General features: G+C 36.9%; 1 protein-coding gene across 1 annotated transcript in view; it reads right to left on the reverse strand.

Moving 5' to 3' along the window:
• The window catches only part of ABCC9 (ATP-binding cassette, sub-family C (CFTR/MRP), member 9), a 144882-nt gene that overhangs the window by 78350 nt on the left and 40829 nt on the right, over positions 1–25703 (reverse strand). Inside the window, exons 13-17 of the mRNA XM_011955729.1 lie at positions 21045–21085; positions 19804–19946; positions 13287–13395; positions 8166–8273; positions 671–743 (exon numbers count right to left, since the gene is read on the reverse strand). Coding sequence (XP_011811119.1) covers positions 671–743; positions 8166–8273; positions 13287–13395; positions 19804–19946; positions 21045–21085 — 474 coding nt within the window. The remainder of the gene's footprint in view (positions 1–670; positions 744–8165; positions 8274–13286; positions 13396–19803; positions 19947–21044; positions 21086–25703) is intronic.

The raw sequence follows: 25703 nt of genomic DNA on the forward strand, positions 1-25703 counted from the left end.
ATTAACAACATAGTCCTGTGTACTTTAAAATGTGTTAAGAGGATAAGTCTCATGTTAAGTGTTCTTCCCACAAAAAATAAAGTAAAAACAGAGGAAAATAAACGCTAGAAGAAAAGAAGAACATAAGGAAATTTTTGCTAGCGATTGCATATTGAATACCTTTATTGTGGTGATGGTTTTCACAGGTATATACATAAGCCCAAACTCATCAAAATGTAAGCATTAAATATGTGCAATTCTTGTGGATCAATTAAACTTCAATAAAACTTTTTAAAAATATTAAATATAATCATTGGATATTGAAGTTTTAAGTATCTTGAAAACTTCCTCAGTATTTCTCAGAAATAGAAAATAAGTTTCTCATATACTCTTTCTTTAAAGTGTTTCTCAAACAAAAAGTGAAATCAACCATCCCACTGTTTCAATTGCCCAAATCAGCAAATGAACAGTAAATAATTGTCCAAAGGTATAGACTCATGGTAAAAGGCAGGTCTTATCATTTCCAGCCATTCCCACAGTGACACAGTGGTTCACAAGCAGAATGGTGCAAATAGGTAACCATAAATAACATTTATGTCTTTAAAGTCTCTTTTTGTTAGGCTCAATTATCTTGGAAATCTATGGTTATGGTCATGAACAATTACAAATATGCATAACAAATGACTCTTACCTGTTGGAATTCGAATGTCTATATTGGATAATGTGGCTAAACCACTGCCCCATGAAAAGTATCCATTTGTGACCTACAAAATAAAAATATAGAAATTAAATTATATGTGTGGCATCAATGAATAATTCTAATTAAAATAAAAATTTGAAAGTGCTAAAAGACTCAACCCAAGGTAGAACACACAATGGTGAAATTCTGATTTAGAGTTATGGCTATTTAGTGGTGTAAATGAAAAATTAAGGAGAATGAAAGTGAAAGGAGGGTCTTTCAATTTGCGATATTATGAAGAATGCTAAAAATCTCTGAAAATTTGGGATTACCGGATTGTTTACATATGGACATTCTTAAAAGACAATTGTCCCAAACACTTTCCAATGAAATCCCTACATTAATTATTTTCTCACTTCCAGACAATTCCCCAAATCCTAGTGATTAAAATAAAGAAGAGAAATAACCACAAAGTATTCCAGCAAAATGACTTCATTAACTGAGGAGGAAAACTCTGTAATTAATGAGTTTCCTGAACTGTGTAGGCCAACTATTCACTGAAGTCAAAAAAAAGAGTAAAGAATAATAAAAGAAGTGAGGCAATATTGCTTGTGTTATAAATGCCAGCAATTAGCAAAAATCACAATACCTTCTATTCATCCCACAGAATTTATTTGTTTTAACAAGCTTCAAGTGGACTTAATACTTTTACCAGTTATAAAAATAGGAAATAAAACAATAACAGGACCCAAGAATTTGAAGGGTGAAGTAGACATAGATGACGGGAGGAAGGGCTCCTAAAAATCAGGAGAAATTAAAGATACACTTTGCTCATAAACTAATATCTTTTTTTTTTTTTTTGAGACGGAGTCTCGCTCTGTCACCCAGGCTGGAGTGCAGTGGCCAGATCTCAGCTCACTGCAAGCTCCGCCTCCTGGGTTTACGCCATTCTCCTGCCTCAGCCTCCCAAGTAGCTGGGACTACAGGCGCCCGCCACCTCGCCCGGCTAGTTTTTTTGTATTTTTTTTAGTAGAGACGGGGTTTCACTGTGTTAGCCAGGATGGTCTCGATCTCCTGACCTCGTGATCCGCCCGCCTCGGCCTCCCAAAGTGCTGGGATTACAGGCTTGAGCCACCGCGCCCGGCCATAAACTAATATCTTATCTCAAAACCATAAATGAAATTTCTAAGCACACTGTTGTTTAGGAATTTTGCAGAATGGATTTGTGATATCTCAATTATAACTACATATAACCCTAAAAACTCTTCATAAAATGAACAACTTAAAGAGTGAAAAACTCTGCTTGAAAAGGCTAGATTATGTTTGTCCATGCAGGTTTTCTCTAGCTTGTAATATACATGGAACAACATTTAGTAATATCCATAACATAGTTATGCATGAAATTAGTCAGGGAAGGAGGGTCTCACAGAAGGGCTCGATTAGAATTACTGATTGCTTTATAAATATGGCTGATCATCCTCACTCTGTGTAAGGCACAGGTTAGGTTGGCATAGATTACAAAGAAGGCCTAATGCATCCTCCCTGCTCTCTTGAAGCTTGCAATCAGTTGAGTAAGTAAACCATGGAAAGAAGTGAGTACAAGACACAACATTATGGGCTAAATACCAAATAGAGGGGACACGCAGACACTAAGTACAACAGCAGCTCATAAAGAAAATCATTTACATCTAGGATGAGTCAAAAAACTTTTTGGAAAAAGAGGCCTTTTAACTAGTTTTGTTAAATATACTGAATGTCATTGAAAGCATTTGTACGTAAACAACTATAGTGAGAATAGGCCGAAGATCAAAAAACTATAAAATATGTCAGAGGAAACGATGAATAGAGCTAGCTGGGGCAGAGCTGGCTGGGGCTGTCATTACGGTTAAATGACAAAGGGCATGCAAACAAACTAAACAGCCTCAGAGGCTGAAGATTCCATTTTCTCTCCCAGAGTAGGTGAGGAGGCTAAAAGAGGCACAAAAATAGATGCTTGTGGACAAGGGCCAGCATGAAACTGAGAGAGGCCCTACATGACACCCTTGATGTTCTCAGCGAATTGGGAGCTAAGGTGATCTGGAGAAAGAGGAGGCAAAAGGGGAGAGAAGGAGGTGGGAATAGAGTGGTGACAGCTACATAGCTACTGTAGGTTTGGAAAATAATGCTGCTAAGAGACATGTGAAAGGATGGCAGATAGCTACTGGGGAATGGGAGTGAGCTGAGATTGGAGATAATGAATCTGTGACCATGCTGGCCTGTATCACTGTGTCACCTTCTCCATAGCACTCAGCAGCCTGGTTATAGACGTGTAGAAGGCATGAGGTTGGATTGCTGCAGAAAGGTGCTAAAGGACTGGAAGAAAAAGAAGGGGCTCAAGATATTGAAAGTTTCAATGGTGTTAAAAAAAAAAAAATGACCATGAAATTAAAGGCCAGAGAAAGCTTGGGTACCAGGATTTTGTTGTCAGTGACTGACTAGTCTAATAGAGTAAGATAGAGGGGATGCAGTTCCAGGTGGTGACCAAGTGTGAATACAGATTATATGAGTGTGGTATTAAATTATACCTGTGATATCAATGAACAATTTCTAATTAAAATAAAAATGTGTAAGTGCTAAAAGATTCAACCCAAGGTAGAACACACAATGGTGAAATTCTGATTTAGAGTTATGGCTATTTAGTGGTGTAAATGACAAATTAAAGAGAATGAAAGTGAAAGGAGGGTCTTTCAATTCGTGCTATTATGAAGAATGCTAAAATTCCTTTAGTACCTTTCTGCAGCAATCCAACCTCATGCCTTCTACACATGTAAAACCAGGCTGCTGTGTGCTATGGAGAAGGTGACACAGTTATCCAGGTGAGGTGCAAAGGAATGACAGTAGATTAGGGGATTTTCAGGCTGGGATACTGGATAGACTGTACCCTTGGAAGTTTAAATCCTAACCATGTGTAGCACATACAAAGACAGAACGGTGGACTAGGAAACATACTCACATCTACAGTGAAGGTGGAAGAGTGATTATGAGGTCCTCTGATAACAGATGTGAGAGCAGGTAGAAAACACCATAGCTTTATGAGGGTGACAGGGGAAGGTTATGGTCTGAAAGTAGCAGGAAAGAACTAGAAGAATGAAATGTCACCTTCTGACTTGGTGCTACAATGAACTAAAAGAAGGAACAACATCCACACAAGAAAGACAGAAGAGCAGGAAGGTTAAAGTTAATTTCTTCTGCTACCATTTACACTTTCATTCCCTCCCACCTTTTACAAAATGCACTAAATTCCCCACCAGCAGGGTTAAAATCCTGACTTCCCCAACTAGATGTTTCAACTTGGAAAATCAGCTAATATATAAATCAGTCTTTGCAAAGCATCTTGTAAGGATAGGTACAATGATGAACGTCATAGCAGGGTTTCTGATAGAGGAAAGATGGAGGCAAGCTCAGTGTACATCACTAGGGGATAAGTAAAATGCAGCGACAGTCTACAGGATACAATGGTGCGCTTAGCAGAAGCAAACGATCAAGAAAACATTGAAGTAAATTGAGAGCACACACACACTTAATGACAACACTACATATTTTACAAAGATATGAGCATGCCTAAGCACATCAAGCACATTAGAGCTGGTTCTATAATGATGGGGTTAGAGGGTACGTATATTGGAGACGAGGTGATTTTGATAGGAAGGAGTATCAGGGATACAGGGAAAGAATGAATTAAAATTTAAAAGCAGGAGCCAGATAGACACAAAATGTCACCTAGTATATAATTCCATTTATATGAAATATTCAGAATAGGCAAAATCCACTGGTTGCTGCCCAGGGCAAAGGGAGTGGGAAATGGGAAGCAATTGCTTAACGGGTTTGAGATTTCCTCTTGGGGTGATGAAACAGTTTTGGAACTAGGTAAATGTTGCACAACATTGTCAATGTACTAAATGCCACTGGATTGTTCACTTTGAAATGGTTGTCTGCTAAGTGAATTTCACCTCAATGAAAAGAATGTTTTTTTAAATGTAAAGGCAGAGCACACACAGACCACTGTCCATTTTCTCCTGCTGAAAATAAGTAACAACAATGAACAAAATTTGGTTTGTAAAAAATCTCACCAAAAGAAGCAGTTAGGAAATGCCAAGTCAAAAATATAAGGAAAAAATACAAATTCAAAGGTGTGAGCCCCAGACCACCTAAGCCTCCTTCCCCCAAGGGGCCAAGTATAGCTAAGAAGGACAAAAAACCAAAAAAAAAACAACAAAAATCAGTTATAAAGACTTGTTCTAAAAGGTATCAGTGTTCATTAGAAAGCTATAGTAATCATTACAGCGGAATACTGAACAGACAAATAAGTCTGAGAAAAATCAATAAAGGCTATCAACTGATTCACACACATATAGATCCTTGATGTGTAACTGACATCACACTGAAGATCAGTGGGGACAGTGATCAATATATGGGGCTAGGCAACTAGATATCACACTTGAAAACATTAAATCAGACCTTACTGATTTACTACTAAATTTGGGAAAATGACTACTACTAAATGTACTACTGCTACATTTATGATTTACTAATAAATTATTCATCACTGATTTACCTACTAAATCACATCCCTACTTCATACTAAACACAAAAATTGATTTTATGTCTATTAAAGGACTAAAGGTAAAAAGGGTAGCTTCAAAGCTTTTAGGAGCTAACATAGAACGTCATCATGGCCTCTGGGTAGGAAAAGTTTTCTTAAATAAGACCAAACACCAAAGCATTAACCATAAAGGAAAAGTTGTATACTAGACTATATTCAAATTAAGAACTTCTGCTCAGTGAAAGATATCATAGAGTGGAAAGCCAAGCCACATAGAGTGGGAGAAGAATTTTGCAACATATTTGACTGTCAAAGTCGTATTAAAAGTTTTTTTTTGTTTGTTTGTTTTTTTTGAGACGGAGTCTCGCTCTGTCCTCCAGGCTGGAGTGCAGTGGTGCGATCTTGGTTCACTGAAAGCTCCGCCTCCCAGGTTCACGCCATTTCCCTGTCTCCCTGCCTCGGCCTCCCGAGTAGCTGGGACTACAGGTGTCTGCCACCACACCCGGCTAATTTATTGCATTTTTAGTAGAGACGGGTTTCACCATGTCAGCCAGGATGGTCTCGATCTCCTGACCTCGCGATCCACCCATCTCGGTCTCCCAAAGTGCTGGAATCACAGGCATGAGCCACGATGCCTGGCCAAGAATTTTTAAAGAGGAGAAGGACAAACAACCTGGCAATTCACAAAAGAGAAATCCAAACCCAAACCCCAATGGCCATTTTCATAAATATATCTTTATCGCAAGTTGTCTGACCTCATTTGTAATCAGAAAAATGCCAATAAAAACCACAGCAAGATACAGTTGCATCTCTCGCAGCACGTCAAACTTGGAGAAAAAAAAAAAAAAAAAAAGAAAAGCATTTTTTTTAGTGAAGATGTAGAACAACTGGAACTCTCAGTCACTTCTGGTGAAAGTATAAATTGGCACCATCACTTTGGAAAGTAGTTTGCCATTATCTAGGAAGGCTGAGGATGCACATATGGTATAACTCAGCAACTGTTCACAATAGCCCCAAACTGAAAAACACCCAACAGCCCATCAAAAGTAGAACAGATAATTAACTTCTGGTATATTTATACAGTAGAACAATTTATACAATAGAAGAGCAATAAGAGTGAATGAATTGCGGTTACAGCAGTATGGATGAATTACACATACATAATGTTGAGCAAAAGACGCAACACACACACACACATATTTAAACTTTTAAGAAACTAAAAATATGTTTTTAGGGATGCGGGCATAGCAAGAATAATCAAGGAAATGATGACTGTAAGAGTCAGGGTGGCAATTATATCTCGGGGGAAATATGTAAGAAGACAGCAGATACACGTGTTGCTGCATTTTCTGAGGGAGCTGCTGATATAAATACGTACTTCTCTGAAGTATGTAGTATTTCACATTAAAAACATTTCAAAAAATAAATACATTATTACCAATTTGTGAGCTTTTGCCATAAATAAAAAATTAATTTGGGCTTGAAAGTGAGCCTGAAACTGCGGAGGCCTTTCAGAAGCACAGCAAATTCAGAGCCACTGATAAGCAGCTATTTTTCTAATGCATGAATGGTCAATTTTGGAAAAGAAATCATAATAGTCTCTCTTTTTTCTTTCAAAATGAAAATTAATGAAACACATGGAAAAGACATATTTTTAGATTCCTATTATAGTGAACAGAAAATGTCAATTAAAAACCGGCCCTGTTTTTTATTCACCAATACATTAGTTGTTATCTGGGCATTGTGGGGAAACAACAGCATAGAGGACCCTTTCCAATCTCTCATTCCTTATCTTTTCATAGCCCCTAGTTCACACTCTGCCTGACCATTATAATTGCCTAGGAACACCACACACACACACACACACACACACACACACACACACACGCATTTTTTTTAAAGCTTTGTAGGTGATTCTAACGCATAACCAAAGTCAAGAATCACTAGAACTCTCTTTAAAATTCCTGTGTGACATATCCTTTTAACCCCAAAACAACCACACTAAAATGGCATGTCCACCTCAAGATGGGCAAACTATGGCTCAGTGAGGCATAGTAATGTGCCCAAACATCACACATCAAGTTAGTGGACAAGGGAGGGCTAGCACTAGCTTGTTCCATTCAATCACAGGTTTGTTCCGATTGTGAAGCGGCTATTGTGGGAAGGTATTGTGTCAGGTGTCAAGGAGAGAGAGACCTAAACATAGCTCTTGGCTCTACTATACACCCCATACCGAGCCTCTCCGTCTCTCTGACTGGCCTAGGCTGTGCAGAGGAATTGGATATCCTCCAATAGCCAATGCAGCCAGTTTGCTAAGTTTCCAGGACTCTGGCAGCTCCCATGGATGGAGGCCCTTGACTGCTGCTGGCAGCTATTCCAGTTCCTGCGCAACACTGACCACTCCCTCTTATCCCCAACTCTAGGTTGCCTGTTCTGCCTTAACTTAAGCGCAACGCCTGGGGAGAGTCCAAATAGCCAAATTTGAAATGAGATCGAGGGCAGTACCGGGAAACTGGTGAATGCATACACTAGTCTGAGTCTTCCCTGATTGAAAACAATGACTATCTAATTTATATTCCTAAAATACGAATTTATAATGTTGGTATTCTCCATGAATCAATTTATTTGGTTGATAAACACAGGAATACCAGAAAAAAATACATGCGACACTAGCTTCTAAAGCAGATTCAGAAGAAAGGCACATTCTCTGGTTATTGAAATGTGCTGCTGGAGCAAAAATTGTGTCTGGGAGATGAGGAAGAACTGAAAACTAAAACTCAGATTTTTTTTTTAAATGTTGTTAGGATTAATGACAACTGTAAAAAGAATTTAAAGGCACAATTTAGGACACTTTCACAGAACTTTGCCATAAAGTAGTAACATAAATGTATCTATTCATGTAAGAATCTAGGAAATAAAAATAACCTTTATTGCGATGTCCTCTGTTTCTGTGGGACGTAGACGCCGTGTTGATTGCTCATAGCTGTCCAGGTGATATCTTCCAGGCTGTTTCCTGTTTATAGTTTTTGGCTGCTGCATTCCAAATGGAAAAGAACACAAGTTGAAGCTTTATTAAAAAAATGAGGTTTTACCGAACATTTACTCACATTGCTAACTAAGTTCCAAGAAAAAGAAACAAGTGGATGTCTATTTTAATTATCTCAACGACTCCTTCATAAAAGTAAAAAGAAAAATTCTTAAGTTATAGTTAAACCTCATTCACATGCCTCTTAAGAAAATATGAAAATAGGATACTTGTAAATGATGGAAGTTAAAGTACAGAGTCCCATAATCTTTCTCCAGTGATATGGATGGATTATCTTTCTCCAGTGGTATGGATAATCTTTTTTGGATAATATTTCTCCAGTGATATGGATGGATTATGCCCAGGCAATAAAAACAACTGTGTGGTGTTAAAAGGTGATCAGATTAACTCAGGTCAAACTAGAATCCATTTGTTAGACTATCATATGGTTTGGCTGTCATGGGAGAGACGCAGTGGGAGGTAATTGAATCATGGAAGGGGGGGCCTTTTCCCGTGCTGTTCTCGTGATAGTGAGTAAGTCTCAGGAGATCTGATGGTTTTAAATAGGGGAGTTCCCCTGCACACGCTCTCATGTCTGCCACCATATAAGACGTGCCTTTGCTTCTTCTTTGCCTTCCACCATGATTGTGAGGCCTCCCCAGTCATGTGGAACTGTGAGTCCATTAAACCTCTTTCTTTTATAAATTACCCAGTCTCAGGTATGTCTTTATTAGCAGTGTAAGAATAGACTAATACAGCTATCAGGCTTGTAAACGTTCCACCAGTACATTATTGATTATTCTCTGAATCATGAGGAGTTTTAATCTGATACACTCACATAAATCAGATTGAGCTGCACAGCACCCAGCATCTGCTATGGATTGACAAAAGCATAAAGATCTAGAATTTTTGCCCAAAGATATTACAGTGTTTCATCAGGAGATCCATAAGTCTTATAGAATGATCTAGTCTATCTCCAATGTTATAGCCCTATTCCTAGTCAACGGACTAAAATATCCATTATAAAGAGGATGCCAGCTGAGGTGTGACAGTCTTCACATAGTTAAGGTGAATGTAAGTCATACCTAGAAATCTGTCATTCTCTAATTTTTTAGTTCAGTTTCACACAGAGATAAGTGGCTAATGAGAAGGTGGAATATTTAGCTCATAAACCTCTAATCTGGAAAAATTTCAAAACTCAAAATTTCTTCCAGAAACATATTGAGTCAGTATTTCAACATAAATAATTAACCTTTTTTTTTTTTTTTTTGAAACTGAGTCACACTCTGTCACCCAGGCTGGAGTGCAGTGGCATGAGCACATCTCACTGCAGCCTTGACCTCCCAGGCTCAAGTGATCCTCCCACCTCCGCCTCCTGAGAAGCTGAGACTACAGGTGCATTTGCCACCATGCCTAGCTAACTTATTTACTATTTGTGCAGACAGGTTCTCCCTGTGTTGCCCAGGTTGGTCTCAAACACCTGGATACAAGCAATCCGCCCATCTCAGTTTCCCAGAGTGCTGGGACTATAGGTATGAACCAATGCACTCAGCCATAATTGTCTTCCTACACAAATACCTTATAGAGACTATGAAGGCTAAGTAATAATACACTTTAAACTGTTAAGTTACCTAGAAAAGCAACGGATTCTAGAATTGTGAACTTTGTTGGTTTTGGGGGGTTATTTTTTGGCCTGGAACTGCAGGCTTAGCTTTTTGAAAAATCCACTGGGTTCTACCATGGGAATTAGGAATGTCCTCAAATAATCAGTAATTCAATCCAAACAAGATATTGCTCTTCCAATTTCCATCAACTGGTGTATCAAGAGAACACCCAAACTATCAAATAGTACATTGCTAGGCTACATGCCAATAAATACACAAATTAAAAAGCCACTGAAAAGATTAGAAAGTAAGACACTAGCAGTGGTTCTGTCACACAGAAAATACTAATATATTTTGACTTAATACAAAGAGAAAGAGGAGAAGAGTATGTTCGTGAACTTTATTTTAGTTTTGTTTTTCCTTCTCACAGCCCTCACAAATACTCCTGGAAGTACACTGCATGAGAGGTTATAGAAAGCCACTATCCTTTAGGCTAAGTATATTTTCCATACAAAACAGGTCTACACCTACATATAAAATGTACTGTCTTCTAGAGTCTTTCATTCTGTAACATTATTGCCCCCACAGGTCCAAAAGAAATGACTTCATGCCCTTCACAAAACTAAGAAGAGGGTGGGAAGAGTAGATGTGTTGACAGAGATTTGAGTCGAAGTTCCACAGATGTAATATGAAGAGACTTTGGCCCTAGACTGCCACTAATTCTCCATGGAGGTTCTACAGCCAAAACCACTTAACTCTAAGTTTTTACAGAATACATAGTATCTTAAGCGCTCTCAAGAAGGAGTTTCCATTAGTGTTATTTTCAAACACACAACTTTTTTCACTCCATTTTAAAAAGTTTGTCATTTGTGGTTTGGCCCCTCAGCAGTGATGAATGACCCTGAAAGACATCAAGAAGTCCAGTCTGGTTTCAATAACCCTGAAGACGTTGGATGCATTTGTAGGGGATTCTTTTTTTCTTTCCAAAACCTTTTCTCAGTTCAATTTTTCTTCTATGCCACATCTCATACAAAAAAATTCTTCAGATTTCCCTAACTCCATGAACTTGACCTCCTATATCCCATTTCTTGAGGTCATCACATTCTGCTCATCCCCATATCTCTGAAAGATAAGTTCCTTGGTAGTCTGGGACCATCCAAAGAGTGACGAGACTGGTTCTAATCAAACATTTGACCCCCTATTGCCTAAAAGTTTAGACACTCTTTAATATTTTTGTCTTTGTGTCCATGTCCATACAATAACAAACAAACACTTTGAGGCATTGTTCCCCCAGCATATATAAGCATGGTGGTGGTCCCTTCTCAGACAAAATCATACCTGTTCAGTAAAACAACTTACCAGAAAGTTAAAAAACAAAAACAGAAACAGACAAACAAACAAACAAAAACCCTCCAGAACAGCAGAAGGAAATAAGTCTAAATATAGTTACATGATTGCCTCAACTATTTTTTAGCAGTTTTAAACATGATGTAAAAAATAATAATATAGATTGATTTCCTGGCAAAAGCTTTCCAAATTCCAATCAGTTCCAGTCAGGAGATTGAATACACATTTGTGTTGGTTCACATAAATGGTAAATATATTCATATTTTTTCTAATAGTAACAATGATAACTAATATTAACTTATGACTCACTGTGGAATAATGCTTTTCTACTTTGTGAAATATGTTAATTTTTAAGAATTTCTTCAGAATTTTTTAGACACTTCCTTCAAGAAAACTGTATAATCCAGTCATTGATTTAAGTATTATCTAATGGCTAGTGACTCTTAAATTTATATCTCCAAAGCTTATGTCTCTTCTTGGGTTAAGAAGTATCTCAAAATTTGCATGTGCAAAATGTACCTCTTGATTCTACCTCAACAGCTACATCATCTACCCAGAAGTCAAGCCAGTAACCTAGGATTCTTCCTTGAGTCCTTTTTCTGCCTCATCTCCTCCATCCAAGCTATCGGCAAGTCTTCATCAGCTCAGCCTCTAAAGTGTACACTGAATTTGATCTCCTTTTTCCACAATATCCACTGCAACTGGACCAGAAGCTGTAATTCCAACCGTCCTCCTCTCCTGCCTATATTATTATAATGACTTCTTTACTGATCTATGTGTTTTACTCTTTGTCCTCCATTGACTTCCCTCTACACAGAAAACAACAACATATAAATGAAATTATATTAAAAATATAAATGAAATTATATTACTCCCTACTTTGAAATCTTCCAGTAATTTCCTATTGCATGTCAATAAAATCTAAACGCTTTCCATGGCTTACAGGGGCCCTCAATCGTTGTTCTCACATCATCTCATTTTTCTCTCCTTTACCAGGCTCCAACCCCAGTACCCCTCTGTTCCTTGAATACGCCAAATTAATTCCTACCTTAAGATCTTTGCATCTGCTAGTTCTCCTGAGTGGAATACTCTTTTTCCATAACTTTTCAGGAAAGGTACCTATTTTGTTATTCAGGTCTTGGCTCAAATGCTGGATCTCCAGACGGGCCTTCTTGGAAATGACCACCCTGTTTCAAGTACCCAATTCACTCTCTAATGTCCTCTTTTATTTTCTTCACACAGTGAAACTATGTTATTGTTTTAATTTGCTTATCAATTCCTGCCTCAAGAAAGTGAATTCTGTGACAGGAAGGATCTCACATGTCTTGTTCATTGCTAAAACCCTAAGTCTTGGTACAAAGCACAAGTCAGCCAAAAAAATCTAAAAACACAGGCATATATTTAAAAAAGCTTATTCATATTACATGTAATGTATGACAAAATAATATTGACTATGTTTATAGATTTTATGTAGACACTAAGTAAATATTTGCATCATGGATAAATGAACTGGACTACAACTTACAAGATTCAAGTTTTAATTCTAGCTCTACCACTTAGTAATCTTACGACTTTATTTAAGCCTCATGACATGCAAAATAAAAAGAGCTGGAAAATAAAAAAAGAGACAATGTAACGTAATTCAACTGGAAAATAAAAAGAGACAATGTAATATATTAAGTGGATAAAAAGATAAAATGCATCAGAAAATATGTTTTAAACTATAAACTGTAGTATAGCTAAACGGTATTATAAGAAAATGGTGCATGAGTCATAAACTTATTTTATGTTATTTTAATATAAATTTGGAGTAACCAAACTCTCAATTTCCTTTTGAATTAGACATGTATTATCTCTTAGGATAATTTTTTCCTGGATTTATAAAGACAAGCCTTATACATTTGTCTAATTTTAGACTTGTGAGGTTGTACAGAAGCAAGTGGCAATTTTTCTTCACAGGGGTTAAAAAATAAAGCTTATAATCTCTTATAATCTCACTTGTAGTAATCTGTCCATTCTGCTGAGACTGTCCTCTATTCATAACTTCCATAACAAAAATAAAGCACTTACAACTCCAGTGTGCTTCTTACAGGACTCAAAAGGAAGCGAACCTTCACCAGTTCGCCAACTGTCATCACCAATCTCATCACTCAAGAGAAACTCATTCAGCTTCTGAACACTGCAAAAAAGCAACAAACACAGAATAAGAGTCGACAATAAAACCACCACCAGCAAAATGCTACCTAAATAATAATTTTAACACACATTATTATGGTGAGTACGATGCCTGAGAGAGTCATTTTTCAAGACCAATTGAGAATTCACCTACATCAACCAAACATCCTAAATTGCCGAGGACAGGGGGGTTTCCAGGACATGGGACTTTCAGTGCTAAAACCAGAAAAATGTCAGAAAAGTCAGGACCACTTGTCACCCTAATTTCAACACAACCTTCTGTGCGTTTTTTTTGCAATTATATTTCTTGTCAAAAACAGTGACGTTGTTTAGGAACTTGGAACAGCGTGGTTAAAGATAACACCAATGAGGAAATTCCTGTTAGTATTCTAATTTTACAAATGATGGGGAGATGAGGTACAGAGAAGCTAAGTAACCTGCCTAAAACCATTTAGCATGTAACATGCAGATCTGGAATCCTTGGCCACTGTGTATCTTGCTTAAGCACTATGTATTATTCACATTTTCTGAAGCTGGCAAGGAGAGGGGCCTCTAGAGTCTTGCTGCTCAAAAGTTTCAGCCAAGAACCAGCAGCATCAGCATCAACTGGGAGCTTATTAAAAACAGAAAATCTCAGCCCTGCTTCCAAATAAGAATCACGTTATGCATTTGACCAACACCCAGAGGCGCTTCACGAGCACCTCTAGAGAGGCCCTGCTCTAGAAGACTGGTTTGCAAACATTCTTTACTGTAACCTCCTTAGGCTGGGCACAAGACTCCTTGGCTCATCCACTCTACCCATTCTAACTTTCTCAAACCAGTGTCATAGGATCGGGATCAAAAATAAATAAGTAAAACAAAGAAAACGATAATGTGGTTTGTAAACATCATCCTAGAAATAAAATAACATACAAAAGGAAATTCAGTGAAGTCGCAAAGGAAAAGAAGTGTTCCTTTTGGCAAGCTAGGATGCAGCAAGTGGAAAAAGTTGCTTGGTACGTGCATCAGCAACTACAGGGGAGGTATTGTCTTTGATAGAAAACTAGAAAATGTATGTATGAAATAAATGGTTTCTTTTTTAAAAATTTTATTTGAACTTATAGTCAAGTTCCACCAGACAAGTCTTCAGAACTTGTTTCTTGTGACACAATAACAAAATGAGAAAAAAGTAAATTTAACTTAGTCTGCTGCCTATGATCTTTAAGCGTTTTGGCTTTGCATTCATTAGAAACATGAAGGAAGACGAAAATCCATTGAGGCAATCTATTAGCTGTCAAATTGCACTTCCAGGGAACTAAAAGAGGTAATTGTTTAGGAAGAGCTTCAGTTTGTACACTTTCTTTGAGTCTTTGACAGCAAAGTCTGACCACATAGACTTGAAAAACAGTGTTATAAATGGCTTATGAAACATGATTTTATTCCTCTTAAATGGCAGTTATTTCATCCTCACTTTTATAGATTGTAATTGTCATTCTGTTCTTATGTTTTGAAAAGACTTGATTTTAAGAAGTGCAGCTCTGTCAATCAAAGGAATACCTTTAAACAGTCTCACACTATTTCTCCACACAAAAAAAGAAAGTTGAGCAGCCAGGCTCATTTGCTTTTATAACTCCAAATCTAACAATGCCTGGCACATGTCGTTCAAGGAATGTTTGTTGAATAAATCAAAGAAGAGATAAACCAATGATTCAGACATTAAGTAAGGTCGGTTGGTTCAATTCTCCATTCCCATTTCTAGTATAGATACGAATCACTAATCTTTCCAATGTAGCCTCAAAGCTTTTATGGAATAAATGAGCCCCACTCTTCCTGAGCATTGGAAGCAACAATCCCTGACCTTGATTGGGAATGGGGACGACATTCTTTCTTCATAACATCCCACTTTGAAACATCAATGACAAGGACCACCAATGGATGCCAATACTAACTCATCTGTTAGTATTACTTACTTCCCTTCCTTTCCCATGTCTCCAGTCATTCTAGACTCTCTGGCTGAGGATCTCCGGCGCTACCGTTTTGTCATTGTTGTTGTTTGTTCCATGTCTATCTCTCCCTCTAGACTGTGAACTCTTTAAGAGCAAAGATTTTCATCTTTAGAATCTATCCCAATACCTAAAATATAGCATGGTAATTCCTCAAGAAATGCCTAATGAAATAATAAATGGGTAATACAAGAAGCATTTTCTATTCATATGAGATCCTTTCAGAAATCACAGAGGTAAAAAATTATGGAAAATGCACAAATCCCGACCAAGTGTGAAGTAATTTCCACCGTGCTTCCAGGTTTATATTTTAAAAATGCAAATCTGTGCATGTAACAACCTGCTTCTTAAAGTCACAAATGGCATCCAGTTGCCTTTCAGCATCTTTAGCATCATCTAAAAGCTGCTCAGGAGTTTACTCTCCAGCTTCATGCCCTGATAATTCCCACATCAGAGCCCTTCCTCCAATGACACTGAACTACTTTCAATCTCCTGAAGATACCAAGGTTTCTCACCTACTTACCCACCTCTTCCCCTTGAATATACTGCTCCCTCTGTTAAAACACGTTTTACATTTTTTTCTCCAGCTTTCCAAGTCTTACCTATTTTTAAGGATTCTACGAAAGAGCCACCACCTCCTTTAAATGTTTACTGGCCTCATAGTTTCCCTTCTCTCTCAAAAAGCTTCAAAGATGCCCATTATGGGCCATAGCATTCTGTGTATAGCTTTATAATGCCATAACCCATCATACAGTAATTAGTTTCCCTTCCTCGTCTCTCCAACTAGGCTGTGGACTCCCTGCAGATTTCAGTCTGTCTTTATCTTTGGAATTCTTAATGCCTAGCAATGTACCTGTATCAATAAATGAATGCACATCCACAGAAGATGCTCTGAGGCGGGGGTAGAGATGGGTAAAATGGTGGTAAGATGGTAAAATGGAGATTTGTAACATGCCTAAAATATTTAGGCAACATGGTGGGTACTTTTTATGTATTATCTCGTTTAATTTTCTCAACCACCATAAGCAGGTAACATTATCGTGCTCATTTGACAAGTGAGGAAGCTGAGCTACAGAGACACTAAATCATGTTTGCGGTCACACAATGAGTATTTCCTGGCAGTGCTAGGATTTGAAAGCAGGTATATTTTATACCAATCAATTTGCTACGCTGCCTCTACCACCTTTCTAAATCAGTATTTTACTATTTTCTCATTTGTTTAGACCATTCACAAAAATATTTAGGGTCTTACACTTTGGGTGGGTAGACACAGCTTAAGTACTCTGGACAAGTGCTATATTAATTGGGAAAACAGACTTTGTTGCCAGCAGTCACATGGGTTTTTTTTTCTTTTTTGTAGGAATTATAAAATTTTGTAAACTGAAATACAAAGACCAGGCCAAAGTATACGCTTTATGATAAATATCAATAACAATTTACTTGACTGAAGGTAATACAGTGGACAAGTCATGCGTACATTCCTTTGGGAGGTACATGAGAGCAAAGACATAAAGTTATTTCCCAACAAAGTGACCGATTTGTTTTTCTCTTGGCAAATAGCCTCTTCAGACATAGGTATTGAATTGTGCATCAAACACAATGTATAGAAACCTAAGCTCAACTTATTTATAAAGGACATAACATATTGTTTTCAAAAGAGCAAAACACATATATTATTTCCTTACAAATAAAGCAAAGTGGAGAAGTGAGGCAAGTCTCCTAAAAAAGAAATCTCTCTTCTTTGAGCATTTTATTATTTTAGATAATAGTTACTTTTCATTATTCTGTTTTTTGAAAGTAAACAAGAACGCTTCATCATCAAATGTCCAGAAAAATCAAGTGGTGTGGGGTGCTGGGAGGTGTGAGGAGACAATCTGAATCACACGTGCCTCATTCTTCCATTTTATGAGATACATACAGGTCTCAGTCATTGAATGCCATGAAGACAACTTTGGCTAATAACCCAAACCTCTTTCAAAGAAAGCATAGAATTATTCTGGAACTGAGAATTGAACATGGTATGAAATTTTCCTCCAGTAGAGAAGTTTACAAATCTCTTACATGCATATATAACACAGGTTTGAGAGTGTGCTTTATCCCATTCTAACCCACCAACTTTCTAAATGTATTTAAGAGAGCAGTGAGGGACTTAGAATTTCCACAGTTCCTGAAGAGGAGATTTCAAAATCAGCTGACCAAAGTCTCCGATTATAAACAGGCTGCTCAACTCACTGTGGGCCAACTGGCACTAAAGGTTGGTCACGGGTTCCCAGGCACAGAAGAAAATGCTCTAAGTCCAGTCAACACTGGGAGAGCACTTATTTGGGTTCCTAGAACTAGCACACAGTGGGAAAAAGGATTAATGTTCTCTGTGGACCAGCCATCTCTGTAGGAACTGCAATTCAACCACTGAAACTCATTTGAGAGAATCAGGCTTTTATAAGCAGATTTTGTTTGGCCTATGGCTTGGGAAATCTGGAACTGAGCCCTGAAAAAAGACTGGTCTTTATCAAACTGGCAAATATCTTTTCCATGAGATGTGCAAAAGGGAGAGTGCTATGCAGAAATATACAGGGATATCCATTCTCCACTGTACTAGGATTTACTACCACAGAATTATATACCACGGATTGGAGGGACACCCCTAGATTGTTTTGTTTTTTAATCAACTCAAAGTCCTTTTAATGTTTGGTAACCTCCTGATTTCAGAGGTGTTATCTATTGCAAGTTATCAACTGCTTTCTACCTCCACTTGTAGTATAAAGTCAAATTCCAAATAAAAGTGCAACCATGAAAGGGACAGTTGTTGAGTGGAGAGAATGAAAATAAGGACCAAAATAGCAGACTCTGGCCATTTATCAATTTTATTGTTTGAAGTAGCTTCTCTTCCAGAGCACTGCCTAATTTGGAAGTGGGGCTACAAAAAGTAGTCAGGGATATGGACAAGTGTTTCAGAAGGCAGAACAATAAGAAAATGAGGGCAGATGTGGCTAGAAGGCTTGAGCTTTAGACACTAACAGCTCTAGAACTGGTTGTTAATGATGTGTCTCAGAGGTTGACATTGAAACTATATTACACTATCATATTCTGTAAGAATTTGGTTTATAAGATGATTTATATGCATTTTAATTTTATTTGGCATTAAGCCATTGTTAAGCCAGTGCAAACTATTGGCTTAAAGCTGAAGCTTCTGGTATTTTGAATAATAAAGTCTAGTTTTCTCAGTAATATATAGACTCTAGCAAAATTATCTCATTTTAAAAGTCTCACAAATGATGTTCTATGTTTCTGTCAATTGCAACATGATACTTCATACATTTAAAGGCTCAATTTTCCAATTTTTCTTCAATATTGCAACATCTTGGCATTTCTTTCAAAAGCCAGATATAAATATGATAATGACTGTTTACAAAGCATTCTGAGGTTTTATAGGTTTATAAAGAGCATATATCTAAAATGAAAAATTCCTTTTTAAGACAGCCTTATTTATGGGAGCATAAGACATATAGACTATGGTATAGGCAGTGTATCATCTAGTTTGGTAACATTTATATAAGTAAAAATGGTGGAAAAATTGTCTTATCATATCACATCTATTTTTATAGCTGTGCATTATGAGAAATTATGAAGAGACAAAAATCTGCACTGGTTGGAAACACTATAGAAGCATATTTAAATGAGCAAAATACAAAATGGTTTTACAATTCTTACCATTTTCAGAGACTTTAAGCCTGGATTTTTTTCCAGATTAAACTAAAATTAAAATAGTAAATGTGATGATGTTAACATTCTCTGTCACTATTGTTGCCAATATAAACTGGCACAGTTTTAGTGGAAAACATTATGGCTGTATTCATTTTTAAAAATCTTAAAAATGTGTGCCCTCTTTGACCTACTACCACTTCAGTGGAAAGCAACATATTCATCAACGACCTCAAAAATGTGCATATTATTAAAACTAGTATCCTCACTTCTAGAAATCCAATCTGAGAAAATCATCAGAGAAAAGTTTAAAGATAAACAGAGATGTGTGAACTTCCATGTTATTGTTAGGGAGAAAACAGAACCAGTCTAAATGTTCAATAAAAAGGTAATCATTAAATAAATTAGAATATTTCCAACATAGAATATTACATAGTCAGTAAACATGGCATATTATAAAACTTAAATGAGGGGAGAATAATTTTAAAAAAGTCTAATCAGGAGACAAATGCTAGATAAATTTAAAATTTTTGTTTTGAAATAATTATTTTTACATGAAATAAATAAAAGACTGAAAAGTAGCATATCATAATTTTTAACAATGGTTATCTCCTGCTGGTGATTTTAATGTTCTTTTTTATATTTTTTCAAATACTCCCATTAGCACACATAGCACACATCATATCTATTATCAATAAGCAAAAAATGTCAAACACTTCAGTGCATACCTTATGATGGCTTTGACTGCAAATCTGACCACTGTGGAGAGCAGGAACAGTGGTGTGACCAGGATGTGGAAGAGAGACAGTGAAGCAAAGGCCTCTGCAGGTTTCAGATTGTTTCCACTGGCATACGCATGGGTCACAAACGTCTGTGCAAAGAAAGGAGTTCTTTAGAGAAAGCTGGAAAAAGTTTCACACATGCGTACATTCAGTCTTATCTGAAAAACCTAACATATTCTGCTACGCCAGTATGCCCATTGTAACTATGATAACAATGACTTCATCCAAAACTCCCTAATTAAAACAATACTTGCTTTTGGTGAGTCCTGAAAGGTTTACCTGCAATTATGGTGGCAAACTTATGAGAAAGTTAGAAAAAAATTCTACTTACAGATTACATAATTGACTCTGTCAGTTACTAAGTAGGAGGAATAAAGGGGTGGAGAACCCAGAGTTTTTGACAACCAGTCAAGCCCTTTCCAAGCAATACTAAATATTCCAGGAGAAAAAATAATGTTCTCTTGTTTTGGGGTCCTCACTGTGGATCTTTACTAAAACTGTCAGCATTAATACCCAAAGAATACTTATTTACATTTTTTTTTGAGACAGGGTATCACTTCATTGCCCAGGCTGGAGTGCAGTAGCGTGATCATGGCTCACTGCAGCCTCGACCTCCCCAGGCTCAGGTGATCCTCCCACCTCAGCCTCTCAATGAACTGGGACTACAGGCATGCGCCATCACGCCCAGCTAATTACATTTCTACAAATAATACCAGTTGCCGAGTTTGTCACTTTAGTATGAAATATAATGCAATTATAGGATTTTCTGGTTGATGATCTGGCTCCATCCTGTTGTAAGAATGTCTGGGAACTAGATTGTTGAGATTAGAACAGTTAATTCCCAACCACTATTCATTTTGCAATGTTTGCTAATGTACCAGTGTACATTTGGCAATGTTTTGATTGTTGTAACTGAGGTTGCTACTGGCACCTGGTAGCTAGAAGCCAGGGATGCTGCTAAACGTCATAACACAGAGGGCAGCCCCTAGAACAAAATTTATTTGGATCAAAATGTCCATAGTGTCTTTATTGAGAAAGTCTGGATTAGAACTCTTGCAATGGAGACGGCAATAGAAGGAAGTCACAGAGGTGAGGTAATATACATTACTACCCACACATTCTTGCTCATAAATGATTTATAAACACCGACTTGGTTTCATTTCTAAAAGCAAGAAAAAGTGTCTTACAGCAAGAACAGCTGCTATGGGAATTGCTGCATTCATGAAGACTGTGGAAAGAAATAAAATGCATTAGTTTTCATTGAACTGTGAAAACATTTTCAGTAACTTTAATCATCTATTATTGCTTTAACTTTCTTTGAAGACAGGAAGAACAAAGAGTATTAAATGTCATTGTGTCTGAAGTCCACAAACATTTCACAGTTAATATCTACTTGTCTGCAGTTTTATGAGCTCCCATACATTAGTCTTAACTAGTATCTTTTTTCTTTATTGAATTTTTTTCTTACGAAATGTTAGAATTCATATAAAATCATCCTTTAATGATAAAAATTATTAGAACTTAACAAATGTGTATTCTAGAGAGGGGTTACAGTCTATCTTTTGTTTAGTCCACTAAACTAATTTAAATATGTGAAATCAGGTTATTACACAGATTAAAAATAAGAATTTGATATCACTTCAAGTTCTCTTTCCAGCAGTGATATTAATATTCATTTATGACCCTTTCAGTTAATAAAATAACTCCATATCCTGGACTCCCTGCATGTCTAAATACCTCTCCTGGAATATATTTAACTATCATTGGGTCAGCATGATATGCCTAGTTGAAATAAGAAAAACTCACATTTTAGCCTGAAATACTAGTGTTTGGAAGTAACAGTAAAAAAAAAATCCAAGTTGATGATTTATAGTTGTATAGTCATAAACTATAGAATTTTAGGAACCGAGAAACCAAAGATGAACTGAATTGCTGATAACAGAGCCAGGCAACAGCAGAGTGAGAAGCTAGAATCTAATTATCTTAACAGTAGAGGACTCAGGTTTTAAAAATCTTCTGCTTTCAGGAATTATCTTTACCACTGTACATAGAACAGAATCAGACTGTGCTTTTGCCAGTCCAGATATGACTTAGTTGTCAAACACAGACTCAACAGTACCACGAATCCAAACACTGATCTGAGTTTTGTAATAACACAGATGAGGAGCCACATCTCTGTCTCAACCTTCTTTCTCTGACTATTGTCACCTTGTTTTATTTTATTTTAAGTTCTGGGATACATGTGCAGGATATGTAGGCTTGTTACATAGATAAACATGTGCCGTGGTGGTTTGCTACACCTATGAAGCCCAGCATGCATTAGCTACTTTACTCCTCACTGCCCTCCTCATAGGCCCCAGTGTGTGTTGTTCTCCTCCCTGTGTCCGTGTGTTCTCATTATTCAACTCCCACTTATAAGTGAGAACATGTGGTGTTTGGTTTTCTGTTCCTGGGTTAGGATAATGGCTTCCAGCTCCATCCATATCCCTGAAAAGGACATGATCCCATTCCTTTTTATGGCTGCATAGTATTCCATGGTATACATGTACCACATTTTCTTTATCCAGGCCATCACTGACGGACATTTGGGTTGATTCCATGTCTTTGCTATTGTGAATAGTGCTGCAATAAACATACACAGCATGTATCTTTAAAATAGAATGATTTACATTCCTTTGGGTATATACCCAGTAATGAGATTGTTGGGTCAAATGGTATTTCTGGTTCTAGGTCTTTGAGTAATCACCACACTGGTCTTCCACAATGGGTGAACTAATTTACATTCCCATGAACAGTGTAAAAGCATTCCTATTCCTCCAAAGCCTCACTGGCATCTGTTGTTTCTTGACTTTTTAATAATTGCCATTCTGACTGGCGTGAGATGGTATCTCATTGTGGTTTTGATTTGCATTTCTCTAATGATGAGTGATGTTGAGCTCTTTTTCATGTTTGTTGGCCACATAAATGTCTTCCTTTGAGAAGTGTCTGTTCATGTCCTTTGCCTACTTTTTAATAGGGTTTTTTTTCTCATAAATTTGTTTAAGTTTCTTGTAGATTCTGGATATTAGACGTTTGTCAGATGGATAGATTGCAAAAACGTTTTCCTATTGTGTAGTTTGTTCACTCTGATGATAGTTTCTTTTGCTGTAATGTCACCCTATTTTCTAAGTGTATTCTTTTCTTTTTACCTGCTTTGTAGCAGATGCATATGAAGCACTTGACATAGTGCCTGAGATGGAGTGTGCGCTCAATAAATGTTCGTAGTATTCATTATTTTCTTTAATCTTTACAATCCTACATGGTAGATATTATTACTAGCTCATGTTACAGATTAAGAAACTGAGGCAAGGAGGATATAAGTAATTTTCTCAAGGCCATACTACTACAGAGTGTCAGAGCTAAGATTTATAGCCAGCTCTGTTTAACTCACCACCAAAAAAAAGACTGTACTGAACAAAATAATAAAACTTGAAGTGATCAAACTGGAATTTTGCTCCATTGACTCAAGAATCCCAGCTGCCTATCAAGAACACAGGATAATGTACTTTACCCCTCATTACTTCTTATTGTTCTTCCCTAGGATGGCCTCCTCTACCTTCTCTCCTCTTGGTTTTGACTCAAATACCAACCCAACTCTCATCTCTAGAGACACACAAGCTGGATTCTCATCTTACCTCAGCCCTTTAGCAGCTGGATGATTTGAAAGAAGTTCAAGCTACCTAAGTTCTGTATACATCAATCTTTCAATTTCTAAAGTGCAGTTAATAATAAAATCTAGGCCAGCCATGGTGACTCATGCCTGTAGTCCCAGTACTTTGCGAGGCTGAGGTATTTGAGCCCAGCAATTAAAGGCTGCAGTGAGTTAAGTTTGCACTGCTGCATTCTGGCCTGGGTGATAGAGTGAGGCCCTGTCTCAAAAAATACATAAAAATAAATAAATAATAGAATCAAAACCCCTGGGCTGTTGTAATAATTAAATGAGATGGTATATGAAAAACCACTTATGGCAATAGTTGGCTAGGTATACTCTAAATATATCTTTGCTGTTGTTGCTGTCATTATGTCTGGCTGCATCCATCCTTCTTATGAGAATTTCAGTCCTCTGAAGAGAAGGCTGTATATCGAAGGGGTCACCAACTTAGAGTAGTACAATATAAGCAAGTGAATCTTGATCAGCCTGTCTTCTAGCATTTTGACACCGTGTTAGTGGTGCATTGCTGGAAGATAAAACTCCTTCCAACTTTACGTCTAATACATCAAGCGTTCGGATTAGAATAAAAGAGTTATATAAGCCAAATATTTTCTCTAAATCTATTTCACAAAAGAAATGTTTGTAATCTTTAAACTCTAAAGGAGTTTATAATTCAAGAGGAAACAATATATAAACTTCCCAAATTTTAATTTGCTAAAGGTCTTGGGAGCAACAGAGATGAGCACAACTGACACATAAATCAAACCAAATATCAATGGGAGTAGTTTTGCTAAGTTTGTGTAAATTATACTAACATAAACCCTGTTATTCATGAGAATACTCAGAGTCATACTTTGAGGGAAAAAAAAGCAATATTTTTGAAACAGTTGCTTTTACAAGTTAAAGTTGAAGATGAAAGAACTCTGTATTTTGAAATTCTTGAAAATATATTGGAACAAAGGGTTTTATGTGAATGAAGTTGCGCTTCCTTCACCTGAAAATGATATAGTTTTTTTTTCCTCAGTTTTCAAAAATGGCTGTATTTTCTTGACAATCTTTAAGAAAATATCAAATCATAAGCTCCCAAGGAGACAAGCTAGGAAGCTGCAAATATTTTTAACCCTTTTCCCATTTAGAAAATAAAAAGTGTAACTCACTGCCAGTACTCATTTAGTTTTACATAAACACACTCTTTGAGGCTGAAGCAAATCTGATTGATTTTTAATGTGAAAATAACATGTAAAAACTGTTCTTGGAGTTATTTCTAAACACAACTAACAAGAGAATTGTCACAATCATCTGAATCGTCTATTTAGGAAAAAATCGGATTCATCAAATGAATCTTCGGCCAACGCTGTTCGAGAAAGATGTTAACATCACGTGTAAGAATGCTATGTTTTCTAGGATTTGACATTTTTAGCGATTGAGAGAGTTACTATATTTTGTAAACGGAAACACCACTACTAAAAACAGAATGCTACAAATAGAATGATGCCTTTTGTTTCCAAAGTCGATATCCTAGAGTGATGCAAAATAATAATAAAAGCAAGATGTTTTGTGGCAAAGTTTTCTCGGCGTAAAAGCTGCAGCCACAAGCGCTACCTGTGAGTGTTCTGAGACAAAAGCAAAAAGAGTTAAAGAATCTTTGGGGACAAGAAGATCAATCATAATGTGGTCAAATCAATTTCAGTAAACACATTTTTACTGAAAACCAACTATTTATCCTAACTGAACTGATACAAGGGTTTTAATCACAGTTACTATTATCATCACCATCTTCATTTTACTGATGAAGAAAACCAAGGATTTCAGTTTGTAGAGTAACATAGTCAAGGGCACACTAGTTGTGAGGAATCAAATTCAGGTCTACTTGACTCTAAACCTGTGCTTACTTTGGTCTTTAATTTAAATGTAAACAGATAGCCTCATGTGGCTGGCGGCTATTGGACAGCACATGTTTAGAAAATAAATAGGTGTCCTTGAAGAACTAGAATGTTTCACTGATCACAATCTAAACTGAACAGACTGTTGGTTATTCTGGTTGCCCTTAAAGTCGCCTGTTCTTACAGCAACAGCAACTTACTGGAGAGTGATGTATAAAGTGCAAAGGTTTTGAGACTAGACAGTTCTTTCATTCTTGTTTCCTCCACGCTTT

The sequence above is a fragment of the Colobus angolensis genome, unplaced genomic scaffold, assembly GCF_000951035.1.
Source record: "Colobus angolensis palliatus isolate OR3802 unplaced genomic scaffold, Cang.pa_1.0 Scaffold11, whole genome shotgun sequence".
Taxonomy (NCBI): domain Eukaryota; kingdom Metazoa; phylum Chordata; class Mammalia; order Primates; family Cercopithecidae; genus Colobus; species Colobus angolensis.